Source organism: Dipteris shenzhenensis, chromosome 20 (genome assembly GCF_047967505.1).
Source record: "Dipteris shenzhenensis isolate YYH24624 ecotype China chromosome 20, Dip_SZ_1.0, whole genome shotgun sequence".
Classification (NCBI taxonomy): domain Eukaryota; kingdom Viridiplantae; phylum Streptophyta; class Polypodiopsida; order Gleicheniales; family Dipteridaceae; genus Dipteris; species Dipteris shenzhenensis.
Window position 1 is genome coordinate 5,711,886 of NC_141615.1, and position 27,208 is coordinate 5,739,093.

A 27,208-nucleotide genomic window follows, 5' to 3' on the forward strand; every position below is an offset into this window, starting at 1 on the left:
TATGCAAGCAGAGATTAAAGAACACGAAGCTAGATGTGATAATGCGCTGAAGATTAGAATAGGGGGCTCCCATAAGATTGGTACAAAAAGGAGGATACATCAAGTGAAATATTGACAAAGATCAAATCAAGTTTGCCCACCATCGAATGGGTGAATGATGATGAGCAAGATGATGACGACTCCAAGCCAGCTTCTATTTTGCATTATAGAGGTCATGCAATCCTTACGCTGAAGTCAAAAGATTTGCGGATGATCAAGCTTCTTGGACAATCTTACAAGCTGAAGGGCACCAAAGTATGGATAGCAGAGGAGCTTACACAAACTCATCTCAAGATTAAGGCAACTGAATTAGCTAAAGTCAGAGCTGCCAGAAAGGATGGAAAATGGGCAGCTTACTGTGAAGGGGTAGCACTAATTAGAGAGTTTAAATCAAAACCAAAAGACTCTCAGTCTTAAACTGATGTATGGCTGTTTACTCTTCCAAAATTTCCTGTAGGTACTCTAAATAATTAGGGTTGCTTTTTGCACTCCTTGGGAGCTGCCATGCGCCCTCCCTAAAGCAGATGTACTAGAGGGTTTCTTGCTGTCCCATAGACCTTTTGGTCTCCAGTGGACGTTAATAGACTCTCTCTCTCTCTCTCTCTCTCTCTCTCTCTCATACACAGAAAAGGAGGAAATTGCATGCCTCAAGGAGGAAATACCACAAGTATAATGGGATGAAAAGGATATCAACTGTGTCTCCCAAGCGGGAATGCAAATACAGGTGTTTGTCAGAGAGAGGGCAAGGAGAACTAAGATTCTTTGACAAACAAACAAGTTGAAGGGCACCAGGATTTGGATGGCAGAGGAGCTCACCTCAACTCAGCTGAAATAGAGGAATGTCGAGCTCACCAAAGTGAAGGATGCGCGTAAAGCTGGAAAATGGGCTCTGTATCGAGATGGAATAGCATTAATTAGAGACTTCAAATCTAAACCTAAAGACTCTCAGTCTTAAACTGATGTTATGAAGGCCATTCTTATTACTATTGTAGATGTTAGTATGTAGAGGTGTGTTGTAATGATCAAGCTGAGATGCCATGTGCACTCCTCGACTCTCTGGTTTAGCCAGATGATGTAAATCTTTTTCATTTTGTCTTTTGTCCAATAGGCCCGTGAGGCCTCCCGCGGATGTTAATATGAGTCCCATGGGTCATTTTTTGGCCCCCCGAGGACGCTAATAAATTCTACTTCTACTTCTCTCTCTCTCTCTCTCTCTCTCTCTCTCTCTCTCTCTCTCCCTCCCTCTCTCTTGCGCACGTAGGTTCAGGCACTGACCATTTGTAAATAGAAAGGAACGCCCCCCCTTCCCCCTCCCCAAAAAAAAATCACACGCATACACACACACACACACACACACACACTTTTTTTGGGGGTAAAATAATGATTTTATTAAGAAGAATGTACATTCATAGCTGCTGTCCCAAATGGAAGAGCTACTACTCAAACTAGAAACGTTGATAATCAGCCAAGGGAAGCACTCCAAGAGAATGCGCATCTTAGAGAGACCGATGCAAGGATGAACAAAAGAAGTGGTAAACATCAACTAAAGAATGCTTGTACAGTCGAATGCTATGGGCATGGTATAGTGACCATAGAGCCCAAAAACGACACCAGGAAAAGAAGTGAGCATAGTTTGGCCGAGAGGCGTATTTATTCTCGATCGAACAACCAGAACTGTCTACCAAAAGTGATACCAGGAAAAGGCACAAGAAGATGTGTCCTCAACACGAAAAGCAAGTCGCAACCGTAGGATAGGTCCAGAAAAGATGCAGCATAGTTTCCCTCGGATTCGAACAACTAGGGCAGATAGAGGAAGCAATGCACTGGCAGCCAATAAAGATCCCACCGGTAAGGCACCTACTAATAAACGGCACAAGAAAACCTGTAGTTTGAGAGGAAGCTTACTACTCTAGATGTGTCAAAGACAAGCCTTTCACCAAGCAAGAGACTTGTGAAGATGCCAAAAAATGTTTGCCAACTTCCGGATCCATGGCTGTGGAAGAAAGAGATGATAAGCTTTTTGGCAGAGAGAGCTATAAGTGAAAAAGGGGTGTAACCTGAAAGAGCCCTATCAAATTTCCAATCCAACAAAGGAAGTAGTAAAAAGGTGGGGGACAAGCTGAAAAGGCTGCAACATAGTAACGAGAGTATGCCAAATAGACCTGTGATGCACACCCAAACTGTACTGTTTTTTGGCCTGAGGAAAAGAAAGCGTAGCCGTAATCATTCACCACATCCAGCACTGTAGAAACACGCAAGCGATGCAAAAAATACGCCTTTCGGGGCTGAAAATGGGCCAAAGGGAAGACAAACACCCGGCTCCAATGAATGATGTGCATGTGCAGCGAATTGCCTGGATTTGGAGGGCATCCCAACCAATGCAAATGAGCCAAAAGCTGCTTGTGCCCAAAAATAAAATCAGAAATAGCTGGAATCCAATGGCCAAAGCATTTGTGCAAAGTGAGCCAACCATATAGGAGGCAACAAGCTGTGCCATCTTCATATAGCATGTAAATCACATTCTGCATCTGAGACCAAATCCGAACTGCTGCATAACCGCTGCATAACATAATCCCATCTAATACTGGTAAATGCTTTTTCAATATCCACCTGCATGATCAAGATATCCTAATGGGTGTATTTGGCTTTATGCAATGCAAATGTAAGCATTCACAATATTATATGCCTTCGTGACACATAACCATACTGAGCAAGGTGCAAGCCCATATAATAGGAAATGTGATATGCGTAAGACCAGTATTTTAGAAATCAGCTTATACACCACAGGCATCCATGTGATTGGCCAACAAATCTGGCAAATATTTGATATAAGACTTTTTGGGAATCAAATGCAGCAAATCCTTTTTCTACGAGGAAGGCATAGTGCCAATAATCCAAGCACGATTAATCATTTGCGGCAGAATAGGGCTGAGCTGATCTCAAAATTGAGCAAAAAATTCAACTGTGAGGGCAACCCGGAGATTTAGAGCGCCCCGACTGAGACAATGCTGCTTTGAATCCTTGATTAGTAAAAGGCAATTCCAGCTCATATGCTTCATCCTGTGAGAGAATTGGACATGCGACGAAAAATATTCCAAGCATCAACCTCTGAAGGCAAAGTGGAAGGAGGGGCTGCAGTCGTATTAAAATAATATTTATGTACTTCATCATCAAAATGTTGCCTATTCATCGTCCATGAGCCATCTAGCGCGCAGATGCCTCAACCATAACTATAAAGGCATGGTGCTTTAGGTAAAAATAATTGATCAATAAAAGCCTTTTGCAAAGTGGTTGTATACCATGCACTGGTAGACCAAAATGCAAGGTCATATAGAATGGAAATTGACAAAAAAGTCACAAAGTATAATTCGGAGGTAAAATCATCAAACTGTACCATGTACCATCAATCCAATTGAGCCAATACTAAGTGTGCATTATGATGAAAAGTGAACCCAACAGTAGTAGGCATAATATGCGTCCATAAGTCACAAACATGTAGAGGGTGAGAGATAAGTGTCTAGGAATCCCTTTTTTCTTTGCAGCATGTGAGATCGATGAGTACCACGATCCAGCAGAATTATTAAATTCTCCACATATGAAAGCATTACCCCTCCAAGGGAAATTTGTTAGATGGTGCCACATTTCAGCCTGAACTGTAGACGTAGAAGAAGCTTAAACTGAAGCAAATTCACAAGTATCCCCATTCGATGAATCAGCATAGCAACCCCTAAGCCTGACCAGCATAAAAAATGTGAAATCCCGTAAAGAAACCTTCACGGCCAGACTCCATTTATTTATATTTTAGAGGCCTTGTATATTGTGAGAAAAGCACTCGATCGGTATATATATATATATATATATATATATATATTTACAACGAGGTTGAAACCGGCCTTCACTTAACTAAAGGGCAGTAAATTGTAAGTATCTTAGCATTCACACCATTTACAGCCACATTGCATCAGTTTGAGGCACTTTCATTGGTTAAACATTACTTAGAAACAACTTTGAAAACATTGAGAGGGAGGCTAGAGTGCCCCTTCTCAGAAACCAAATGCAAGAGAGCATATTTGCCCCAAATGCTTTGGCGTCCCTTTGGTATTTATTTAATTCTTCAGGCAATGACAATTGTGCAATTACATCAAGGGCTCACCCTTGCACTCTGCTACACTAGCAGCCCACTACCCAAGCCAATATTTGGCATTAAAATGCATTGAATTCCATGTCTCACTAGAACCCAACTGCCAAGGCAAGGCTAAGGCATTCCACACTGACTGTGTCCAACTGTGAGTGCCAATGCATTCCAAAAGTCCCCAAAATGGTCAAGTGATCTTTAGGATTGAGACGGAAACACACTGTCCTTTGGCTCCTTCCCAGCCACACCCTCTGTGGCTGGGTGTCGGATTACAGCCTGTATGGCCTAGAGAGAACCTTGAACCAAACGAGCAATAGCAAGCTTTAAAAATGACAAGTGAAGTCAAAAGGGAGGTCAGAACTATCGTACCCGCTGTTCTTGGAAGAGGGGCGAGCTCTACCCTTGTACCTATCCTCTGTCTAGGCTTCCAGCAAGCATAGATGGCCTTCAATCGCAATGGAGTCAAAAAACAGCAGCAAAAGGGACCCGAACCAGATCCAGATGCCTTCAACCAGCTCCCAGGTGCTCTGTTCCAAGTTGGAACACCTCTAGGGGCCAGCAGATTCATAGGGCAGGAGGACAGCAGGAGAATAGCGACCCGATAGAGAGGGAACAGCCCGTTTAGCAGCATAAAAGCTTCGAAATGAGTGCCCATCAGGCCCTCACAGCAAGGGAAAGCTGTCACGGGATGCATGCAGCAGAAACAGAGCCTTGAGAAGGGTGCAAGCAGGTTGTAGGACAGCATAGAGGCGCCTTGGGATGTGAGAAGCTGTCCGTACAGCAGGCTTATCCAGTCCGTACAGCATTTAATGAGTTCGTACAGCAATTAAGGGTGTCCGTACAGCATTTATGAAGGCCCGGGGCCATACAGCAGCATGGAGGCACCTTTGGATGCATGCCGAGAGAGAGAGAGAGAGAGAGAGAGAGAGGAGACCTCGAAATGCATGAAGGGAGAGAGAAGGAGAAGCGTGGTGTACAGTGAAGGGAATTACTCAAAGATTGGATGTAGGGGGTTTGGAGAGAAGGATGCATGGGGTTGTGCCAAATGGCACATTTACCCCCCTGATCATTAAAGTCCTAACCCACTACACCAATGACACACTCAAAAGCTCTAACCCTCCTTACCAAAATGACACATTGGTTTCGCTTGGGCCCAATATTTAGAATCTAGACCCCTCTTGACCTTGCCTTGGCCTAGCACTTGGGCCTAGTGATTTCATCTAGGCATTGGATGCATTCCTAGGGACTTATGGGAATTATCACTTCCCCTAGGCTAGTCCCCCAAGCCAAAGGTAGTCACGGTTACAAAATTCACGTCCCCATCACATACTCTGCTCTTGAGACAGCAAACTACCTAGTTTGCTGCTAACATTCACAAACAAAAAGTAACAATGAAAGAGGTAGAAACAGTGTCAGCAATTAGTACCTCGGGTGAGACCTGCAGTGTCACCAAGCGACCCCTAGATGCATGAGCGTGTCCATCATGAAGGGGTGGATGGTTGGTCACTAGAGCTCTTGGTGTGTAGTTAGAAAGTTTGGAGACGACCTTAATATTTATGAAGCCCAATGAATTGGAGATAGGGTTGATATGAAAGAGAGAATGCTTTTAGAGGGTACAGGGCCTATGTGCTGGTATGGGAAGCATAAATTGGTGACTGAAATGAGTCCTTGCACACTATTGTGGAAGGCATTGTAATGTGTGTGCTTTGCATGATGTGGTTTGTAGGGGTTGAGGGCCCTTTTCATACCAATTTAGAGATAGGTGTTGCTCTGGGGCTAGGTAGCTTGGTGGCAGGCTTTGGGGGACTAGATGTTTTGGGGGATTCCCTATTTTGGCAGCCATGTTCTTTGTGTAGGGTTTATATGGTTCTGTTCTAAGGTTATGGCTGCATATGTGATCGATCATTTTTGTGTGTGCCTCATTTTGGTGGGATTGACAGTCTAGCCTCGACTTTGAGGATGTGGACTCCTAGGCAAGCTTGGAGACAGTGAATGCATCCAGCACGGCATCATTTGGTCCTCCACAGCCCTCTTGACGTCCCAAAAGTTGGAGGTTTAAGAACAAGCCTCGAGAGTCGAGCATTTCAAAGGCATTATTAGTTAGCACTTAGCCTTGGTATGTGCCTTGTAGGATCAGTCAACCCTTAGGTTGACTTCTTTGGTCAATCCCTATGGTTGATTTCAGGGCCTATATTGGCCACCTCTTGTACCTTCTTATTATCCATTTGCAAGCACGTCATTTTCTCTTAGTTGTTGTCTGCTCCCTCGCATTCCATTTGCACTCCATTCCTCCCCACACCCAACAGTGGTATCAGAGCATCTGATTGGTCTTGGTGCATCCCCCTGCGCATTCTCTTATGTGCCATTTGTTGCTATTTGCTCCAGCATAGTCCGGATACCTATGTGAACAGCCTTTTTTGGTGATTTCACTCTTATTTCCTCAGCCGTTGTTTGCTCCCTTGCATTCCATCTCCATTCCTACTTGATCAAGGTCAAGGATTTTCGGGAGCAGCTTATCAATGTTGATGAAATTATACTAGATTCACAGGTTGTGTCCGTGACGCTTGGTGGACTCTTTGAGTCCTATCAGGGCTTTGCTACGACGTTAGGTGGGTAACCCCAACCAATATACCTTTGATCAGCTTTTTCCCCCTCTTCTGCAGAAGGAGCCGAGCCGCAGCAATCGGGCTTCCTCTATTCATATAGATCAAGGTTTTTCTATAGATCACAAAGGCAAAGGGGGCAATAATTTTAGCAAGTGCAAACCTTCTGGCAGTTCATCTACTTTTCTCCCGTCTGATGGGAAGAAAAAATGAAGCTTGGTCATGGCATCTTAGAATATTGCAAGCGGATTGCTTCAGGAAAAAAAAAACAGCAAAAAGGTCTTGCTATCACAAATTCTCCTGCTGCCCCTGAACACACTCACGAGGAAGCAAACATGGCTGATGACGAGTGGTTTTTTGTTGTGACATGTCAATACCATCCGGAAAAGCATGCTTCAGTCTTATCTGTGTCAGATTGGTATTTTGATAGCGGTGCATCTAAGCTCATCACTTTCTGCGAATCTCTCTTTCAATCCTTGGGGGATGTTCCACATGGTGGCGCTGTCACTTGTGCCAATAATGCATACTATTCCGTGAAGGGGATTGGCCAAGTTGAGGTCAATTTTGTGTCAAGGGATACAATCACACTTCTAGAAGTGCTTTATGTTTCAGGTATCAAGAGGAATCTGATTTCTATCTCAGCCATCTCCGTAAGTGGCTTCATGAAGGCTTCAGCCATGCGGGTATTTGGATCGTTTGCATATGCACATGTTCTATCTCAGCTGAGGATAAGCTGAGATGTTCCTTCAGCCACGCTGGTGTTTGGATCGTTTGCATATGCACAATATTCCATCTCAGCTGAGGATAAGCTGAGATGTTACATCTCAGCTGAGGCATAAGCTAGAGGATAAGGCCATCAAATGCATTTTCATTGGCTACAGCTCACAGAGCAAAGGATATCAGTTGTATCATCCTAGCATAGGGAAGGTTATCATCAGCAGAGATGTTGTTTTTGCTGAGAATGTTTCTTTATCTTGGTTGGACTGCAAAAAACAGCCATCTGTGGAAGCCTCATATGTGTTTGATTCTTTGCTGCCCCTCTTTCAATCACCGACAAATTCATACCAACAAGTGCAGAGCACAATGCCATATGCTTCTAGCAGCTGACATCCTCCTCTCGTTGATGCCCCTACTCAGCTTGATTATCACAACCAGATGACCATGCTATTGAGCAAGCAGTTGAAGAGGGGAGGGCTGTCATTAGACAAGAAAAATCAGTCCCTCATTGGCTTTTGGATGCCCTCAGGGACAGCAAGCAGGCTGAGCCTTTGCCTACCCACACTAGAGGTGCACGCAAACACACGTAGGGAAATTTTTTGGCTGTTACTTTGATTGCCGCTGCTATAAGGAGGAACCTTTTTGTCATAAGGATGCTTTTGATAGCAGAGAATGGATGGATGTCATGAAAGCCGAAGTTGATTCCATTCATGCAAATGGCATTTGGGAGTTGTGTGACTTGCTTGCAAGCAATCGTGCCATAGGCACAAAATGGGTTTGCAAGATAAAGCAGAAAGATGATGGCAGCGTTGACCGCTACAAAGCCCGCGTTGTTGCGAAAGGAGCACAGCAACATGGCATTGACTGACCTTTGCTTCCACTTCATGCATTAAAAGGCCTCGTGTTGGGGTAAAGGCACATTGCCACCCTTTAAAAGTTATGACCCCTATGACTGTCTTAAGACAGTCATAGGGTGAATACCTAATCCTAATAAAACTCTTGAGTTTGTGGTGTGGCTCAACACATTTTACACACCCACACTTCCTAGTGTCTCTCTCTCTCTCTGTCTCCATCGTTCCACTCCCTCCCTCTTTCCCTCACAAGTGGTATCAGAGCCACTCTCTCCCTCTCTCTCCGGTCTACCCCTCCCTCTACCCCTCTCTCTACCCCTCCCTCTCCCCTCGGGCCTCGTGCCCTCAGCAGCGAGCGGGGCAGCAGCGCGCGTGAGCAGGGCGAGGCAGCCAGCGCGCAGGAGCAGCTGCGCGAGCAGCTATAGCTGCAACAGCAACTAGCTGCTGCTAGCTGCTACCCGCTACCAGGCAGGCGCAGCCAGCACGCGCACCGCACAGCACCGGCCGCGCGCAGCCAGTGCGCGCAGCGCGCAGTACCGGCCGCGCAACCAGGCTGCACAGGCAGTCGTACAGGTACGACCAGCCGCGACAGGTACGGCCAGCCGTACCGGCTGTACGGAAGCCGTACAGGCAGCCGTACCGTACCAGCTGTACGGACGCGGCTGTACGGACGCCGCGACAAGCAGGTACAGGTCGAAATTTTTTTTTTGGGGGATCCGTGCCCTCGCAGGTATAGGGTACAGCAGGTACCCTGTGCAGGTACAGAAGGTACATCAGGCATAGATTTTTTTTTTGGGGGGAAGAAGGAAAAGAGAGCACTCTGCTCTGCATTCGCGGAATTTTTTTTTCAGTTCTAAACTGTGTGTTTGAGGTACAGCAAGTACACTCGTGTCCCTCGTGCTTGAGGTGACTAGTGCCACAGTGCGTGGTGGTTGCACAGTTATTTTGTTTCAGGAAGGTCAGATGCCTTAATTTGCAGAGGGCTTTTATGCTTTTGCTGAGTGCAAATCTCAGTTTTCGGGTGACAATTTCAAAGGGCTTTTGCCTGGAAGTGTATGCAGTGTATGCCTTGAGGTAGTGTGGAGCCAGGGTGCCCACATTGGTCTTGTTTCCGCAGTGTACTCAGTGACATTTCTTGCAGGTCACATTCTGTGTACGACACTTTGAAAATCTCAGTTGAGCCACGCTTGGCCAGGGCGCATCGAGTTTACTCGGTCCCTAACTGTCCATCGTTGACAGTGCTCAAAAGATTTTCTTTTCGGTGTTTGTACGTTGGGATCTGTGTTGCCACTGTGCACACAGGCAGTTTATGCATTACTTTGTCAGGTGAAAGTGCCAGGAGAGCGCTGTTTTTTGTATGCTACCTCAGTGTTGAGGTGTTTTTCACTTGGTACAGGTGTCAAATCAAGGGGCATTTGCCCAGATTTTGCTTGTGAGCACTTGAGTTACTGTTTGAGACCTTCAGATGCCTTTTATCCCCTTGGTAGAAGGGTGATTGCTTGGGATTTGTCCCATACTTTGTTGCAGGTTTGTGACAGGCTGAGGTGTTTGGAGCCTTTTTCAGTGGACAAAACAGTGTATGACAAGCGGTTTATGCATATAAAATCAGTGCAATACCTCATCTGAGGTGGGAGAAGTGTCCAGGACAGCAGTGTTTTGTGCTTCGTCAGATGATGATGCACTGATAAAGCACTTGTGGAACAGTTGCAGCATTCTGAAGTTACTGTTTTATGCCTATTTGAGCACGGTACAGTGTGTCAGAAGGTACAGTGACTGGAGGGAAAATTTTCTGTTTTGCTGCAGATTTTTTTACAGTAAAAACAGCACTATTGTGAGTGCTCCTGGCTCTTGATAGAGCAGGTTTTCTGAGAAATCAGAATTTTATTTAGTCATTTTTTGACTTACAGGGAGTCAGGCACTTTCCTTATTTGATATGGCATCAGGGGGAAGTGAATCTTCAATACTGAACATAAAGAAATTGGAAGGGGCACACAATTATGCCTTATGGGCAGAACAGTGTTTGAATGTACTTCTGCTAAAGAAGATTTCTAAGCCCATACGGGTGAAGGGTGTCAAGCCATCTGGGATGGCAGATGATGAGTGGGAGGAGCTTGATTTGTCTGCAAGGGCTGCTATTATGCTTACTCTCACTGATTCTCTTGTGTTCAATGTTCAGGCTGAAAAGACCTCTTATGGCCTATGGCAGAGGCTAGAAGAGTTGTATGCCCAAAAGAGTTCATCCAGTAAGGTTTATTGGTTGAAGAAGCTTGTCGACCTTCGCATGAAGGAAGGTAGAGCTATGACCTCACACTTGAGTGAGTTCAATGCCATCTTTACACAGCTTATTGCACAGGGATTGAACCTTGATGAGGAGTTCAAGGCTACTTTCTTGTTGTGTACCCTCCCTGAGAGTTGGGACACTTTCAAGACCACTCTGTCAAATTCAAATGTCACTCTTATGTATGCTGATGTGGAGAGCTCTCTCCTTATGGAAGAGATGAGCAGGAAGAATAATATGGGCAGCAAGTCTTCCAATGCTTTGCAGGTACAAGAAAGAGGTAGGACTCAGCAGAAGGGGAGATCTACTAGCAAGTCCAAATCCCGCAGTCAGTCCCGTGGCAAAAAGGATATTGAATGCTTTTACTGTGGCAAGAAGGGACATGTGAAGTCGAAGTGCTTCAAGTTTATACGGGATCAGAAAGCCAAGAAGGCTGAGACAAAGGATGCAGGCAGTGGAAGCAAAGGCAAAGGCAAGGCCAAGGCAGATGACTTGGATGCAGTGAATGTTGCAGCAGAGGACAGTGACAGTGACAGACATGATGTTTTATGCTCTTCTGCTGTAATTGCATATACATTGGTTGTTGATGGCCTTGACATGCATACCTGGCTCTTGGATTCAGGTGCTTCTTTTTATGTTACTCCTCATAGGGAGTGGTTCACTTCCTACACATGTACTCATGGAGTTGTTCACCTTGGGAACAACTATGCATGTCAGATTGCAGGGATTGGCAGTATACAGATAGTATTCCCTGACGGACGCATATTTATGCTTGATGGTGTTCGCCATGTGCCGCAAATCAAGAAAAATCTGATAAGCACTGGCTTGTTGGATGACAGTGGTTACCACACCACATTTGGGGATTCCAAATGGGTGATTACTGATGGCCAGGTTGTAGTGGCTGAGGGTTATAAGAGTGATACCTTGTACCCTCTTTATGTTTCCAGTGTAGGTAATCATGTTGTTGCCATAACCGAGCTGCCGAAGGTTTCATTGTGGCATAGCCGGTTGGGACACATGTCCGTTAAAGGAATGCAAGAACTGTCACGTTTGGGTTATCTGCCGTCTCTTTCATTTTCAGATTTGCCTACTTGTGATCATTGCATTTTTTGAAAGCATTCTATGACTCCTCATAAGAGGAGATCTCCTCAGAATAGAGCACCGCTTGATCTAGTGCACACTGATTTGTGTGAGATGCCACAGCTATCACTAGGGGGTGCAAAGTATTTCATTACTTTTATTGATGATGCCACACGCAAAGTGTGGGTCTATTTCTTGAAGCATAAGAGCGATGCCTTAGATGCTTTCAAGAAGTTTGTCGCTCAGGTTGAGAATCGGACAGGATGCAGGCTGAAATGTCTCAGATCCGATAATGGGGGTATGTGTCACATGCTTTTGTACAGTTTTGCGAAGCTAAGGGCATTAAATAGGAACTCACATGCCCTCATAATGCATCTCAAAATGGTGTGAGTGAACGGATGAATCGAACTATTCAGGAGAAAGTTCGATGTATGTTGTCTTATGCTGCATTGCCCCATGGCTTTTGGGCAGAAGCCGTGCAAACAGCAGTTCACCTAATTAACAGGTCGCCGAACAAGGCTTTGGAGTTGAAAGTGCCAGAGGAGGTGTGGTCTGGCAAGCCACCTTCATATAAGCACTTACGTGTGTTTGGCTGCGAGTGCTTTGCTCATGTACGCAAAGAACTACGCACCAAACTGGAGCCAAAGTCTTTCAGATGCATCTTCATGGGTTACGGTGACGAAGGTGAAATGGGGTACAGGTTATGGGATCCTGTCAAACGGAAGATTATACGCAGCAATGACGTCATCTTTAAAGAGGATTGTGTACACAAAGAACCCGTGCAACGTGTGGAATACAGGAGGGTTGTTTATGATGATGTCGGACAGCAAAGAATGCCATTAATATGCAGCAGCAGGCTGCTGTAGATAACCCTGTCCAAGAGGGTATACAGGCTGAAAATCAGCCAGACAATTTTGCCAATGATGCACCACTGGATATGCCAGCAAATGGCGCTGTAGAACAGCCAAATATGGTGGTACAGCCACCCGTCATGCATGACGAACAGGCTAGACAGCAGCCTAATCCGGAACATTTTGTTAGGAGGAGCACCCGTGTACAACAGCCTCCTGACAGGTTTGTTCCAGGAGCCAATAATGTGGCTGATTTTATCATGCTGACAGATTGTGGTGAGCCTTCCAGCTTCAAGGAAGCTATGGGAAGAACAGAGAAAAGGAAGTGGGAGAAAGCCATGCAATCAGAAATGGACTCCCTACTTCAAAATGATACATGGGACTTGGTGCAGCTACCTGCAGGCAGAAAGGTTTTGCCGTGCAAGTGGGTTTACAAAGTCAAAGTGGATTCAAATGCTTTACCGAGGTATAAGGCCAGATTGGTTGCCAAGGGATTTAAGCAGGAGAAGGGCATTGACTTTGATGAAATCTTTTCCCCTGTAGTCAAGATGACTACTTTGAGAGCAGTGTTAGCTCTTGTTGCTCATGAGGACATGGATTTATGTCAGATGGATGTGAAGACTGCTTTTCTTCACGGAGATCTCCATGATGAGATCTACATGAGTCAGCCAGAGGGATATGTTGTTAAAGGGAAAGAGCAGCTTGTGTGTAAGCTCAAGAGGAGCTTGTATGGACTCAAGCAGGCGCCAAGAGCATTGGAAACATGGTCAAACAATATACCATTTGAGCAAAACCTTACGAAAATACTCCAAGGTGCAAAGTTGACAACATGTGTAAAAACATTATGATGCATCTGTAATTTTTCTTATTCTGGGTTTTAAGGTAATAAGACAACATCAAACAATATACCATATGAGAAGATCCTTATCAGCAGTGCCACCCAAGCATAGCTCTGCATGCAGCATATGAACCCCTGAACCACATCATCAATTGGACCCCTCTTCTTCATAAAACTTCGACAAGCTGTAACTTCCAATCCATGAAGAATTTTCACATGCTCCAAAAAGGAAAAGTGATTGCCTTTTTGAGATCTGGCGCACCTACTAAGTCAAATTTGTTGTATGCAATAACCCCAATCTCGAACTTTGTCCCTCCCACTCAGATAGTGCATCCTCTCTCTTCCTAGGTCTCATCCCCCCCAAGTAGGTGTGAGACCGATCATTGCTTGTACACCAAACGGGCAAAGGATGGCAGTTTGATGCTACTCATTCTATATGTGGATGACATGCTGATTGCCAACAAATCTCAGCAGGAGATTAGTGCTTTGAAGAAGCAACTGCATAAGTCTTTTGATATGAAAGACTTGGGTGATGCAAACCATATTCTTGGTATGCGGATTATTCGTGACAGGTCCAAGGGACTTTTGTTTCTATCACAGAAGGAGTACATTGACAAAGTACTGCAGAGGTTTAAAATGGAGGGGGGCAAGTCTATTAGTACCCCGTTGCCTCCACATTTAAAACTCAGCAGTAAGGACAGCCCCAGATCAGATGATGATAAGGCTGAGATGGCCAAGGTTCCGTATGCATCTGCAGTTGGTTCTTTGATGTATGCCATGGTTGCCACTCGTCCGGATATTGCTTTTGTGGTGGGAGTCATCAACAGGTATATGGCAAATCCAGGCAAGCGGCACTGGGAAGCAGTGAAAGGCGTCTTGAGGTATCTCAAGGGTACCAAAGACTTGTGCATATGCTATGGTAGGCAGGATGCATTGGTGCATGGTTTTACAGATTCAGACTATGCAGGGAATGCAGATAACCGGGAGTCTACTACCGGTTATATTTTCACATTTGCAGGAGGTGCTATATCATGGGTGTCTCGGTTGCAGAAATGCATTGCACTGTCAACCACTGAAGCTGAATATGTTGCAGCCACTGAGGCTTGCAAGGAAGCAATATGGCTTACTCGGCTGGTGGGAGATTTGGGCATTACAGGAGATATGCCAGTTTTGCATTGTGATAGTCAGAGTGCTATCATGTTGGCAAAGAATCCGGTCTTTCATCAAAAGACCAAGGACATAGATGTGAAATACCATTTCATCAGGGAGGTACTTGAAGACAAGCGGCTTGAGCTTGTGAAGGTGCATACTGATGATAATCCTGCAGATTTGCTCACTAAGAGCTTGCCTACAGAGCGGTTTGCACATTGTCGCCACATCATGGGATTAGGATGAGACCATTCTTATTTTATGGTCTTGTATACAGTAACTGTATATTGCTGTACTTTTTATTCTTTTCTCCCCTTTAGGCACATTGGCCTTTAGGTGGGAGGTTGTTGGGGTAAAGGCACATTGCCACCCTTTAAAAGTTATGACCCCTATGACTGTCTTAAGACAGTCATAGGGTGAATACCTAATCCTAATAAAACTCGAGTTTGTGGTGTGGCTCAACACATTTTACACACCCACACTTCCTAGTGTCTCTCTCTCTCTCTGTCTCCATCGTTCCACTCCCTCCCTCTTTCCCTCACACCTCAAAATGTCGCAGCAGCAACCAGAGGTAAGAAGCTCTCAGCCCGAGGTGAAACACTAGCAAATGAGAGCAAGGGGGCTGTAAGAGAGGTCTGGTAGCAGCAGGCTCCAAAGCTCTAGTCGGAGGGTGTAGGCACTCCAAATGGCAGTAGTAGGCCACCAAATCAGGAAGTCAGCTGAGCTGAGGCTTCAAAACGCTGGAACAAATCTGGAGGCAGGTCTGTACAGCAAGGCCGCTGCAATTAATGCTTTGTACAATCCTGAAACTGGCTGTACAGGTCAGCAGACATGGGCGAAACAGATCCGTACAGGCCTTAAATGCTCCAAAATGCAAAAAATGACCTCAATGGAGCACTAGAAACAGGCGACCATGAAGCAGCAGCCCCGGAATGTGATTTTTCCGCGATGGAAATGCTTGTAGAAACCCTGAGTGCTCACACGTGTACAGCAAGGCTGCTGCAATTAATGCTTTGTACAATCCTGAAACTGGCTGTACAGGTCAGCAGACATGGGCGAAACAGATCCGTACAGGCCTTAAATGCTCCGAAATGCAACAAATGACCTCAATGGAGCACTAGAAACAGGCGACCATGGTAAGCAATGGAAGCTCAAGAAATGAAGCAATGGAGACAAAAACGAGCTGCTGTTATGAATTGCTGCAATAGATAAATGAGTAGAAAGTACACCCTATATGATGAAAGCCTAGGACATGGTGTCCTGGTGGTACTAACTCTACTAACTAGTACATGTGCTAACTGTACCAAGTGTCCTAATTGCCCCTAACTAGGCCTACAAGGCACATACCGAGGAATGAGTGGCACCTATGGATAGCTTATAGAATGGCCTACAAATCTCATTGATTTTAACGATCTAATCATGGACCTTTTGTTGCTAGGCTCTCTTTTTGCATTTTTTGCCTTTTGCTTGCTTTTCTTCTTTCCTTGATGGTGGTCCAAAACCATCCCACTTCTGGGCATACTTGCTGCATCTGGGGTGCATCAAGTCTACAGGGTGTGGAAACACGTGATTGGGGTGTGCCCTATTGGAAGTCGATTGCAGAGGGGACCCACCTCTTTTAGTGCAGGGGGATGTATTGTGAAGTGTCATGAACACTAACATACAACCTGTTCCATTCTCCCAATTCAACGATCAATCATGGGGCAGGCACTCAGATTATCCTCCCAACCAATTCACAGTGGTAGCAAACTCTCAGAACAATAGTCCTACGTGAAAGCTCCAGCTTGCATATTCCACCAAGCCCCAATTCCCTAGATGGATCTAGTATGCCACATGTCTTTATTCTAAGGTACCTCTTAAATGCATCTTTACTACCCCTCTCTTGGGATATCAATTTATTCACTTGCCTCTAGGCACATTTCCACACTTAATGCATTTAAGACCCATAGCCTTAGACCCATCTAGTCAGTGCCTTGTCACCCTCATCGAGGACCTTGACATTAACCCCTTTGACCATTTACATGAAGCCCAATAAATATAATACAAACATTGATCCTTTATAAAGGAAAATGTCGACTGACACCCTTCCGAGGTCATGTTGCCTCAACTTGAGCATAACATCCCTTCTCGCTTTAGGCATTAGCATCCTCAATGATAAAGTCTGGGAACACTCTCCGTAACTGGTATACGGATTCCCAGGTAGCTTTTGATAGAGGTAAACCATGCCATGCAACCAACATCGTGGGTATCTTTCGATTGCGTACTTGCAGCGTTCCTCAGTCCAGGATTCTTGTTGGTTTGCATCCTGCATTATTCTCTATCTCCTGAAACAAAACAACACCCTCGATTAGTGAGTCACCTATATGCAAAAATTTCTTTAAACGAGAAACATGAAACACTGGGTGCACCTTACAACCCTGTGGTAATTCTAATTTATAGGTCACCTTGCCTATTCTTTTTAGAATTAACCACAGTCCACAATATCGGGGTGATAACTTAGTACACTCTCCTGCAGTCAAAGACTTAGAGTGTGAAGGAACTCTGAGAAAAACTTTTTCTCCTTCCTTAAATTCTCCAACGGATCTGTTTTCATCCGCATATGCTTTAGCTCTATCCATAGCTTGGTGAATGTTAGCTCTCGCTAGTGCTAGCATCTCCCGCATCTGAACCACAAAGTTCGCGGCACTAGGCACTTTTTGAGGTACTCCAACTGTAGTTGGATTTGTTGGTCTATAACCATAGATCAGCTCAAACGGACTCAACCCTGTAGAGATATGTTTTCTATCATTGTAGGCAAATTCTAACAGTGGCAACCACTTGTCCCATGTATGTTGCCTCAATGACACATATGCTCTAAGCATATCCTCTAAAATTTGGTTGATTCTTTCCGTCTGACCATCCGTTTCTGGATGATCCCCACTACTCATTCCCAACTCAATCCTTAGTCCAAAAATGACTGGTAAATTTAACATCCCTGTCTGATACTATGGATTTGGGTAATCCATGCAGACGAAATATATGTTTAATAAACAAATCCGCCATCTGCGGGGTACTAACAGACTCTCTAGTTGGAATGAAGTGAGTCATCTTGGTAAGACAATCAACTATCACAAGGATAGAATCATTTCTACCTTGTGTCGTAGGCAGACCTATAATAAAGTCCATGGAAATGCTCTCCCACCTACCTAGTTGGTATTTCCAAAGGCTGTAAAAGTCCGGGTGGCTTCACTCGTTCTGTCTTACTTACTTGACACGAAAAACGTCACATATTCATGATTATGTTTTTTTATTTTCGGCCAAAAGAAATCTCGCTTCACGAGATCATACGTTTTCTTGACTCCTAGATGTCCTGCACATGGGCTATCATGGCATTGTTGAATGGCTCTCTGTCTGAGATCATTCTGATTAGGTACTACTACCTTGCCATTTCTTTTCAGCATACCATCTCTTATGGTATATGTTGCATAAGTTTGGCCTTTTCTGGGCGTAGTAAATCGTTCATAAGCATGACGAATGTAGCTGGAGCATTGGTAAGTCCAAACAGCATTACAAAAAACTCATAATGTCTAAACCTGCTTCTAAATCGGTTTTATGCACATCCTCGGCTCTAATACGGATCTAATGGTAGCCACATTTAAGATCTATCTTACTGAAAATTATGGCCCAATGTAACGCATCTAGCAAATCATCGATCGGAGCCATCAGATACGTATACTGAACAATGATATTATTCAATGCTCTGTAATCTATACAGAAGCGAAAAGCATATCTTTCTTTTTTTTTAATATCACTGGCGAAGCAAAAGGTGAGAAATTGGGTTGAATCTGCCCCAGCTTGAGGTATTCTTCCTGTTGTCTTCGCACCTCCGCTTCTTCGGTAAAACTTAACCTATAGGGAGGTCTATTTACAGGTTTCGCCCTCGGGATTCCGCTTTGGAGGTAACTCATAAGGTAACTCATCTTTAAAACAATTAGAGAACTCCTCTGCTATTTGATCCCAACTTGGTCATCTCTCCATTTTGGGTAACATTAGTGCTAGCCGAAGGACCATCAATCGGCTCTATCGATGCTGTACAAAGAAACAAAACTCTTCTTGAGCTTTTCGAACTTCCATTACGGACACCAACGGTCCTTGAGGTATATCTTTTTCACCTCGCAAGACATACAGCACATCATTCATCTTGAATTGATAAATGTGCTTTTTTCAATCTATGGCTGGATTCTTCGTAGAATGCCAAGCCTTACCCAGGGCTATGTCTACGTGAGCAAGCTTTGTCATTTCAAAATCAAGCTTCTCAGCATAGTCCTGAATTCGAAGTTTCAACTGGGTAACCCTTTGGTCCCATACTTCAGTTGAACTCCCGTCTGCCATTCTGACTGTATATGCATAGTCAGATGGGCTAGTCTTTAATTTCATTCTCTTTACAAGCTTGGAGTTAATTACATTGTGCGTTGACGCTGAGTCAAACAACACAACGACGTCATGATTGGCTACTTGCTCTTTTATCTTAATTAACTCCATATCGTTAAAGGTTGTATATCCCATTGCTGCGGGCTTTGATAGGATATGATCAGGTGCACTGTTTACTAGCTTAGCAATAGACACACATAACAAAACAGGTACTGACCTTTAAGAAGATCTCGCTAGGTGAATCTGCATCTGTTTTGCTCTGGGACTTTCCTCTATTTCCACGTCGCATTCTAAGATCACCATCTCAGCCACCCGACGATCCTTGTTTCATGGACAATCTTTTCACTAATGAGGCTGAAGGCATCCAAAACACAAGCCTTCTCTCCTCGCTTTTTCTCTTTGCTCGGGGTTCAAAGAAGACTTCAACCAAGCCCGGGCTGCCATTGGTATTACTTTTCTTTTCACTCCAATGGTGGTACTTGGTTTAGGAGTCTCAACTGGCTTCACCTACTTGGCTTGACCACTAGGCTGTGAGGCACTCCCTTTGTTAATCCATTTCTTCTTAAACCCAGTTTTCTTCGGGTACTCATACTGAGTCCTAATCTGCATAAACCCACTTAGTCTGTTCCCTTTGGCATCCTCATAGTTCAGGGCTATGGCAATTGCTTCGTCTAGCGTGTTCGCATACTTAGTTTGAACTTCCATCTTGATCTGATCATTCAGTCCAAAGATAAAATCTTTTACTTGTATTGATTGAGGTAGAGGTTCATAAATTTTCATTACACTCTCTCTAAACTTATCAGTGTATTCAGCCACTGATAAATTTCTCTGACGAAGGTTTCGATACTAATCCCAAGCTCAATGTGTGTTTTTAAAATAAATAAATAAATAAATAAAACACCGCCTAAAACTGTATTTACAAACTGCTTTCAATCTCACAACCACAAAAGGTGTCGAACCAGGGGTAACCATCAAGTGAAAATAGCTGAGAATCAAGAAGAATATCTTTTTTCTATACTAGGGAAATATCTACAATCTCAGAAACCTCAAATCTTAAGGTAAAATGAATGAACATATACCACAACTGATTTTAAAAAGCAAAGAAAGCTCCCTGGTCATTTGTGTCGCATGAAAAGATCAACTTGTCTCTGCAAGCCACTTCAATACTCAGTCGAACTCCATGAGCGAATTCATGCATATGAGCGACCCATGAGACTAGTCTCTTCTCTATCTCGTGTTCGCTTCCGAGACGGGCCATCGTCCTTGCTCTGTAACTATAGACCACCAAGATTTTTAAAAGATGTTGAGAGCATCGATGCATGCGCCACTGGTAAGTACGACGTCGATCTATGCACCCTCTTTAAAGCGAACAAACCTTTTCATGTTTGGATTCTCTTGCTTGCAGTCGTGGATATTACGATCATCTGCCTTTCAAGATAATCTCGACATCAGCCCTCTGGCTTCACGATGTAAGTGCCTTTATCTATCGCCATATCAAAATTTACTTCATCGCCCAAACCTTCCGAACCAATATCCGAGTCACACGATTTCAAAACGCCCTTCAAGCTTCAACTAACTGCCCCCGTCAATCCCAACAACAAGAATTAATTGCGCTGACCCTGTTCGAGACTCCATGAGCCACCGTAAATCTTATCTGGCCTTACTAGGACGCCTCAGGAGTCAGCCCCAAGAATCACGATTCAAGTTCCTTGTATACATGCAGTTCTCCCGCACAAGCTTCCAAACGACCTTAAGGCTGAACTTTGAAGCTTTTAGTCGGGACTCGGCAGCACTCAGTTTTCGAAAGTTTTGCCTGAGACGTGAACTCGATAGCCTTTATTATAGTTACAACCAACATTTGCATACCCTTTTTCCATGAGCGTTCTGAATTGCTTGAGCTCGGAAGTTGGAGAACATTCATACGTTTATACACATAGAGCTCGCTGGCCAAGCCTTCCTGCACCTTCGTGACCTAACGCTCTGATACCAAATGTCATGAACACTAACATACAACCTGTTCCATTCTTCCAATTCAACGATCAATCATGGGACAGGCACTCAGATTATCCTCCCAACCAATTCTCGGTGGTAGCAAACTCTCAGAACAAGAGTCCTACGTGAAAGCTCCAGCTTGCATATTCCACCAAGCCCCAATTCCCTAGATGGATCTAGTATGCCACATGTCTTCATTCTAAGGTACCTCTTAAATGCATCTTTACTACCCCTCTCTTGGGATATCAATTTATTCACTTGCCCCTAGGCACATTTCCACACTTAATGCATTTAAGACCCATAGCCTTAGACCCATCTAGTCAGTGCCTTGTCACCCTCATCAAGGACCTTGATATTAACCCCTTTGACCATTTACATGAAGCCCAATAAATATAATGTAAACATTGATCCTTTATAAAGGAAAATGTCGATTGACCCTTTCGAGGTCATGTTGCCTCAACTTGAGCGTAACATGAAGCATCCAAACTTCTTGGAAAGGAAGTACTATCCAGGGAAACCTGCGATCTCCACCTTGATAGCTCTTTATCGGATATCACGAGACTCGCCGACCTACCCCTTGATGCACAATGGAAACTATATGGGGGCCTTGATATTGAAACAATTTTCTTTGGTCCTACACTAGACTAGTACCACGATCAGAATCTCGAGCATGATACACACACGGAAACAAATGCCGGACTCAATTACATTATGCTACATCAAATCAGATCCTTGATCACACGAAACTATCAAGGAGCTTCACTCGTTTTGACCATGCCAAAATGTACGGCAGCACCCAGGCTGCACTCATGAAGAGATGTTGAGGATCGTGTGTGTGCCTCCTCAAGTTCACCTGGACTCCACTTAGCGATGGCTCTCCTGGTTTCTATTGTTGCATTTATCCAAGCCTTCGAACAAATCAGTCTTGCAGAGCATGAACTATGGTGCTGGAAAACATAATTAATATTCTTCTCTGTTAACCCTGTCGTAGATATCCCGCTGTAAAGCTATAATCATTCTCCCTTCAAATCTGAAGGACAGTTTGTTAATGTTAATGTTAATGTTAATATTGTGGTGTTGATCTTCTTGTTTTAGTTCTTCAGCTAGTGTTATAACAGGTGATATTTGCAATGAATAGGGATTAGTCATCTGTTATAACCCTTGTGGAGGTGCTTTAATGGCATAGATTTTATTTTCCTTTTTTCGACCAACTATATATTTTGGCAGTAGCTTTATCACCTATATAGATCTTGTGGTATTTAGGCCCTTGGAATTCTTTAATTTGTTATGGTTATGATAGGTGATACTAGCAACAAACGTGGCAGAGTCATCAGTCACCATACCTCGCATTTCATATGTCATTGATTCCTGCCGTTCTTTAGAGATTTATTGGGACAATCAGAGAAAGAAGTGCATACCACGGCTGGTATGGGTTTCACAGTCACAGGTATGGATTTCAGGATTATGGAGATTGACTAAATGCTATGTCTGATTTCATATGAATGAAGTCAATCTTACACTTAATTAAGTGCTATTTTGAGTGGGAAGGTTCATATGTATATAGTGTGTGATTTTTTAATCAGGCAGACCAGCGCAAAGGACGGACAGGGCGTGTTTGTGATGGGAAAGTATTTCGTATGGTTCCAAAGGATGTGTACTGCACTTTTGCAGAATTTGAGACACCTTCCATGCAGCTTCTTTCATTGAGAGAGCAAGTTCTGATGCTCAGCTGCGCAGAATCAAAGGCAATCAATGACCCGAAAGGTATTTTTCTGCTTTCTTCAGCACTTCAAGCATTCGTATCTGTGAGCAGGAGTATGTAGTAGAATTGCTTAAGGCCATGTTATATGGGTTGCTGTGAGTTTCAATGTGGCCTTCAAAAGTTCAATTTGTACAAAGATTACGACAAAGGAAGGTAAACTCATAAGTGCATGCAAATTGACAGATCACATCATAGCATATAATCTCAAAGCCTTGACTGCCTCTATATGCACTGATAATAGAAGACTATACTCATGTGATTCTATCAGCAAAAATTCAATTCATTCTATTCCTTCCCTATTTGTTGAACAAATATAGGTATAATAAATACAAGTATGTAGTTTAAATTCTACAGATTATAGTATATAGCCTATGCAAGGATTTTGAGAATAGCACGAACTCTATAGGTGCATAGTCATCTCTTTTATGGAGTTTTGATGGCACTGTAGGACTTTTAATAAGCTGAGTTGAGTTTTACTCACTCCTTTGGATATGCTTTGTGCAATCCCACAGGGTGCTTTGATGTAATAGCTACCTGTTTTGTTTCGATAATTTTTGGTCTCCCGCTACTGCGGATGCTAATCTCTCTCTCTCTTTCTCTTTGAGCATGAAGCTAAACACAGCAATGTACTCAAAATCAGAGTATAAGCGTCAATCATGAGGATACATATAAGTGCATCATGCATGGTAGAGGTAGTAGTAACGGCAATACAACATTGTGTGACCGCTTCTCAAAACTATCAAGCTCCATACTAATACACTAACCATGGTTAAGGGGAACCTTAGTGAGGGAAAAAGTGGCCCCTAGCCATATCATTGACCACTGCATCAATATCTCCAACAACCGAAACACGGGGGACTCATGAAGTTTGACTCTTATTGCTATTCACGTGGAAGTTCAACAAGCTCTAGATTCGTTAATGAGAATTGAGAGTGACCAATAATGTGATGATCTTGGCTAAGATATTAAACATCTCACAATAGGAATCAAGCGAACGTGCTTGTACACAATAGATGGATAGAGACAATTGATGAAGGCATCCATTTAATGCTCGGTATATTTTAGTGTGTTCGTGACCAGCTCAAGTCTTAAAGTTTGCATCCACTTGCATTGTGTGCCCGTGCACCAAACTCTCGATATGCTAAATACTTCAGACTTTACTTTCATCGGAAGGATGTGGGTGAACTGGGTGTAGTCATCTAAAAAAGTGATACTATTTTGCCCCTCCAAGAGAAACGATATTCATGGGCCCAAACACACCAATATAGACTAATCGTAGAGGTAGATTGGCTCTCATTGACCATCTCCGGGAAATGACATTGTTACATCTTAACTTACCCACATAAGCCAGTGACCTATGGGGTAAGCAGAGACCCTAGAGGTGGATTCAGTGGGTTAGAAAGGGTAATCCTAACGAAAGTGTATATAGCATAATACATGTGTATGTCTATCGTAATTTTTTTGTAATAGTTGGGGATAAATGTCATGCATGGAGATCTAGAAGGGAATGGAGCCTGTATGCTAATTGTAGTAGTAGATTGTGGTTAGATAGATAGATAGATGGATGGATGGATGGATGAAACACACACACACACACACTGCAATCTTTAGAGTGCAAAGGCAACAAGCGAGATTTCTGAAAATTGACATGAAGGCCAGCAAACAGTCCATACACTGAGAGAGCTTGCATAAGCGCAGCCAGGTCCCTTTCAATATTCCGCGGCACAAAAAAAGAATCATTTGCATAAGCCTAAGCAATCAAAGGACGACTTCCAGGAATGTGCAAGCCATGTAACATGCCAATCGCCACCAAATGATTGATGTAAAGAAGCATAGGATGCGTGGCTATAGCATATAGAATAGCAATAAGAGGACAGCCCTGGCGAACTGTCTAAGCTTCAGAAATATCCCCCGACAAGATGCGTGTAGCTTTGCTGTCATTGTAGAGTCAAAAGATGATATGCTGCAATTTTTGACCGAAACCCAAAGCTTGCATGGTCTGAGCTATAAAATCCCATTGGATGGTGTCAAAAGCCTTTGCAATTTCTACTTGCAACAAGAGAACATTCTGCTCTGTATGCTTGGCATACTCAATCTTAACATAGGCATTGGCAATTGTCAGTGATATGCCTACGAGGAATAAAACCATATTGCGCTGGATGAAGGCCATCATCCAAATATTCTTTGATACGATGAACCACCATTTTGGTGACGATCTTATAAGTAACAAACATCAGAGTGACAAGCCTCCCAAAGATTCGCAGATTGGCTTATTGGGCAGAAGTTTTACAATCCCTTTCTTCCAAGAATCCGGCATGTATTGATTTTGCCAAGCACTATTTATCATTTGCAGAAAAGGAGACTTGTGGAAATCCCAATATGCTAAGAAGAATTCAACAGTGAGACCATCCCAGCCAGAAGATTTCCATCTACGACATGATTTAACAGCATCACTTAACTTTGTTTCAGTGAAAGGAGTTTCCAAATCCAAAGCCCGTGTTGATGAGACAATGGGAGTGACATGCCGTAATAATTTCTGCCTTGCTGAAATAACCTCCTGTGATGGAGAATCCGCTTTCCCAAATTGAGCAGAAAAATGATGAACACAAGCTGCAGCAAGTGACATGCCGTAATAATTTCTGCCTTGCTGAAATAACCTCCTGTGATGGAGAATCCGCTTTCCTAAATTGAGCAAAAAAATGATGAACACAAGCTGCAGCAAGCTGTGCTTGGGAAGAAGTCCAAACACCATGAGAGAGAAGAGCCCTGCAAATACTTTGAGAGTGCCTTTTATAGTGTAAGCCTTTAAAAAAGGTTTTGGATGAACATCCTTTATCCAAAAGAGCCCTCTGTCGTGCCCGTGTCTCCCATTTAGAGTTTTTTCTATTGTCATTGCATTGCAGGCAATGTTTAGCCTGGCATAAAATCTGATTTTCTTCCATAGAAAGATTTCTAACATGACTTAGATCAGTCAAAGATTGACACCCAACTTTAGCATGAGCAACATTCTCTCTCAAGGTCTTCATGTAATTTTTGCCATAGTTGCGAATAATTGCTTGCATCCTAGCAATGAAAGCTTCCCAAGCATAGTCAATGCCAAAGCGAGATTATTGCGATAGGGGGTGGACAGCTTCATAAACCATTGCTTCCAAATAGCTATTATCCACAATGAGTAGCCTTCTTTGTGTAAGCCGATCATCAGGCATTTCATGAAGAGAGATCCTCAACCACAAAGGGTCATGATCGGAATGTGTAAAAGCATAATCCACCCATAACTTAGTAGTAAGATAATCATAATGCTGAGGATGAACCCGTACCAGAGCAGCAAACAAGATACTCCTCTGCCAACCCGTACCAGAGCAGCTGTCCAAAAAGAGCATGCTAATTTAAAAAATAAGAAAATATTAAATTTTACACACTTACTTTTAAAAGACAGCAAACAAGATACCCCTCTGCCAACCCATACCAGAGCAGTTGTCCAAAAAGAGCATGCTAATTTAAAAAATAAGAAAATATTAAATTTTACACACTTACTTTTAGCATGTATGCTTTTCTTCCATGACTAACAATCTAGACGAGTGTAATAATAAGACTGAGCATTATGTTGAAAAGTATAGCCTGGCAACATTGGCTGTGATTCTATCCAAAGGTCAACAAGACTGAGCTGGAGTAATAGATTTGACCAATGAGGGCGCTTAGAAGCCAACATGTGACTATGGCTAGAAGTATTATCACCCTATTGAGGAGCATTATTAAATTCCCCACAAATGAAGGCATGCTGTCTCCAGGGATAGCCTTGCATATCAACCCAAATTAAATCTTTACTGCAAGAAGATTGATGTGCATAAACCGAGGTAAATTCAAAATTGTTTCCTTGAATGAGACACTGTATAATCAGCCATCTGCCTTGGCTATCGTTAAGGGCAACAACTAGCTGGAACTCATGTTTCACTAGAAAAATTACACTTGAAAAAGAATGCTCACCCGCATAAAATATGTCATAGCCAGCAAAGTGCCCATAATGACCAGCATACATATGGTTATGCTCTTGCAATGCCACTATGTCAGGCTGTAATTGATTGAGATAGCCCTAGACAAGTCTCCTAGGATCACATAAACCTTGTACTCTCAGGATCCGCGGCCCCCGACCCTGAGAAGATACAAGTGTCATTGGAGAAGACAAAAGACCCGTAATTTCCTCTTCAGAGAAGAGGGTGCAACTTGCTGTCACAACAGCCCAAGTAATACCAATTCCTGAATTTCTTCAGAAGTATGACCATTTGAAGATGAACCATTCCATGTACGAGGAGGGGGAGGTCTCTGTGCTGTCACAGTTTTTCTTGGACTCTGCCAAGCTTCTTGCAAAGTTTTTTCCTTTACTTTTCAATTGAGAAGTAGAAGACATCGGACAAGAGGCATTTCCATTTGACACAACCGGAGCTTTCCCCTTATCCTGGACTGCAGTAGCAGGCTTGTTTAGCTTAATTTTAACTAGAGAAGAGC

At 43.5% G+C, this 27,208-nt stretch overlaps 1 protein-coding gene across 1 annotated transcript in view; it reads left to right on the forward strand.

Moving 5' to 3' along the window:
- LOC147889172 (zinc finger (CCCH type) helicase family protein) overlaps positions 1-27,208 on the forward strand; it is a 174,901-nt gene that overhangs the window by 119,354 nt on the left and 28,339 nt on the right. The window contains 2 exon segments of the mRNA XM_087391904.1: positions 22,244-22,390; positions 22,527-22,707. Coding sequence (XP_087248030.1) covers positions 22,244-22,390; positions 22,527-22,707 — 328 coding nt within the window.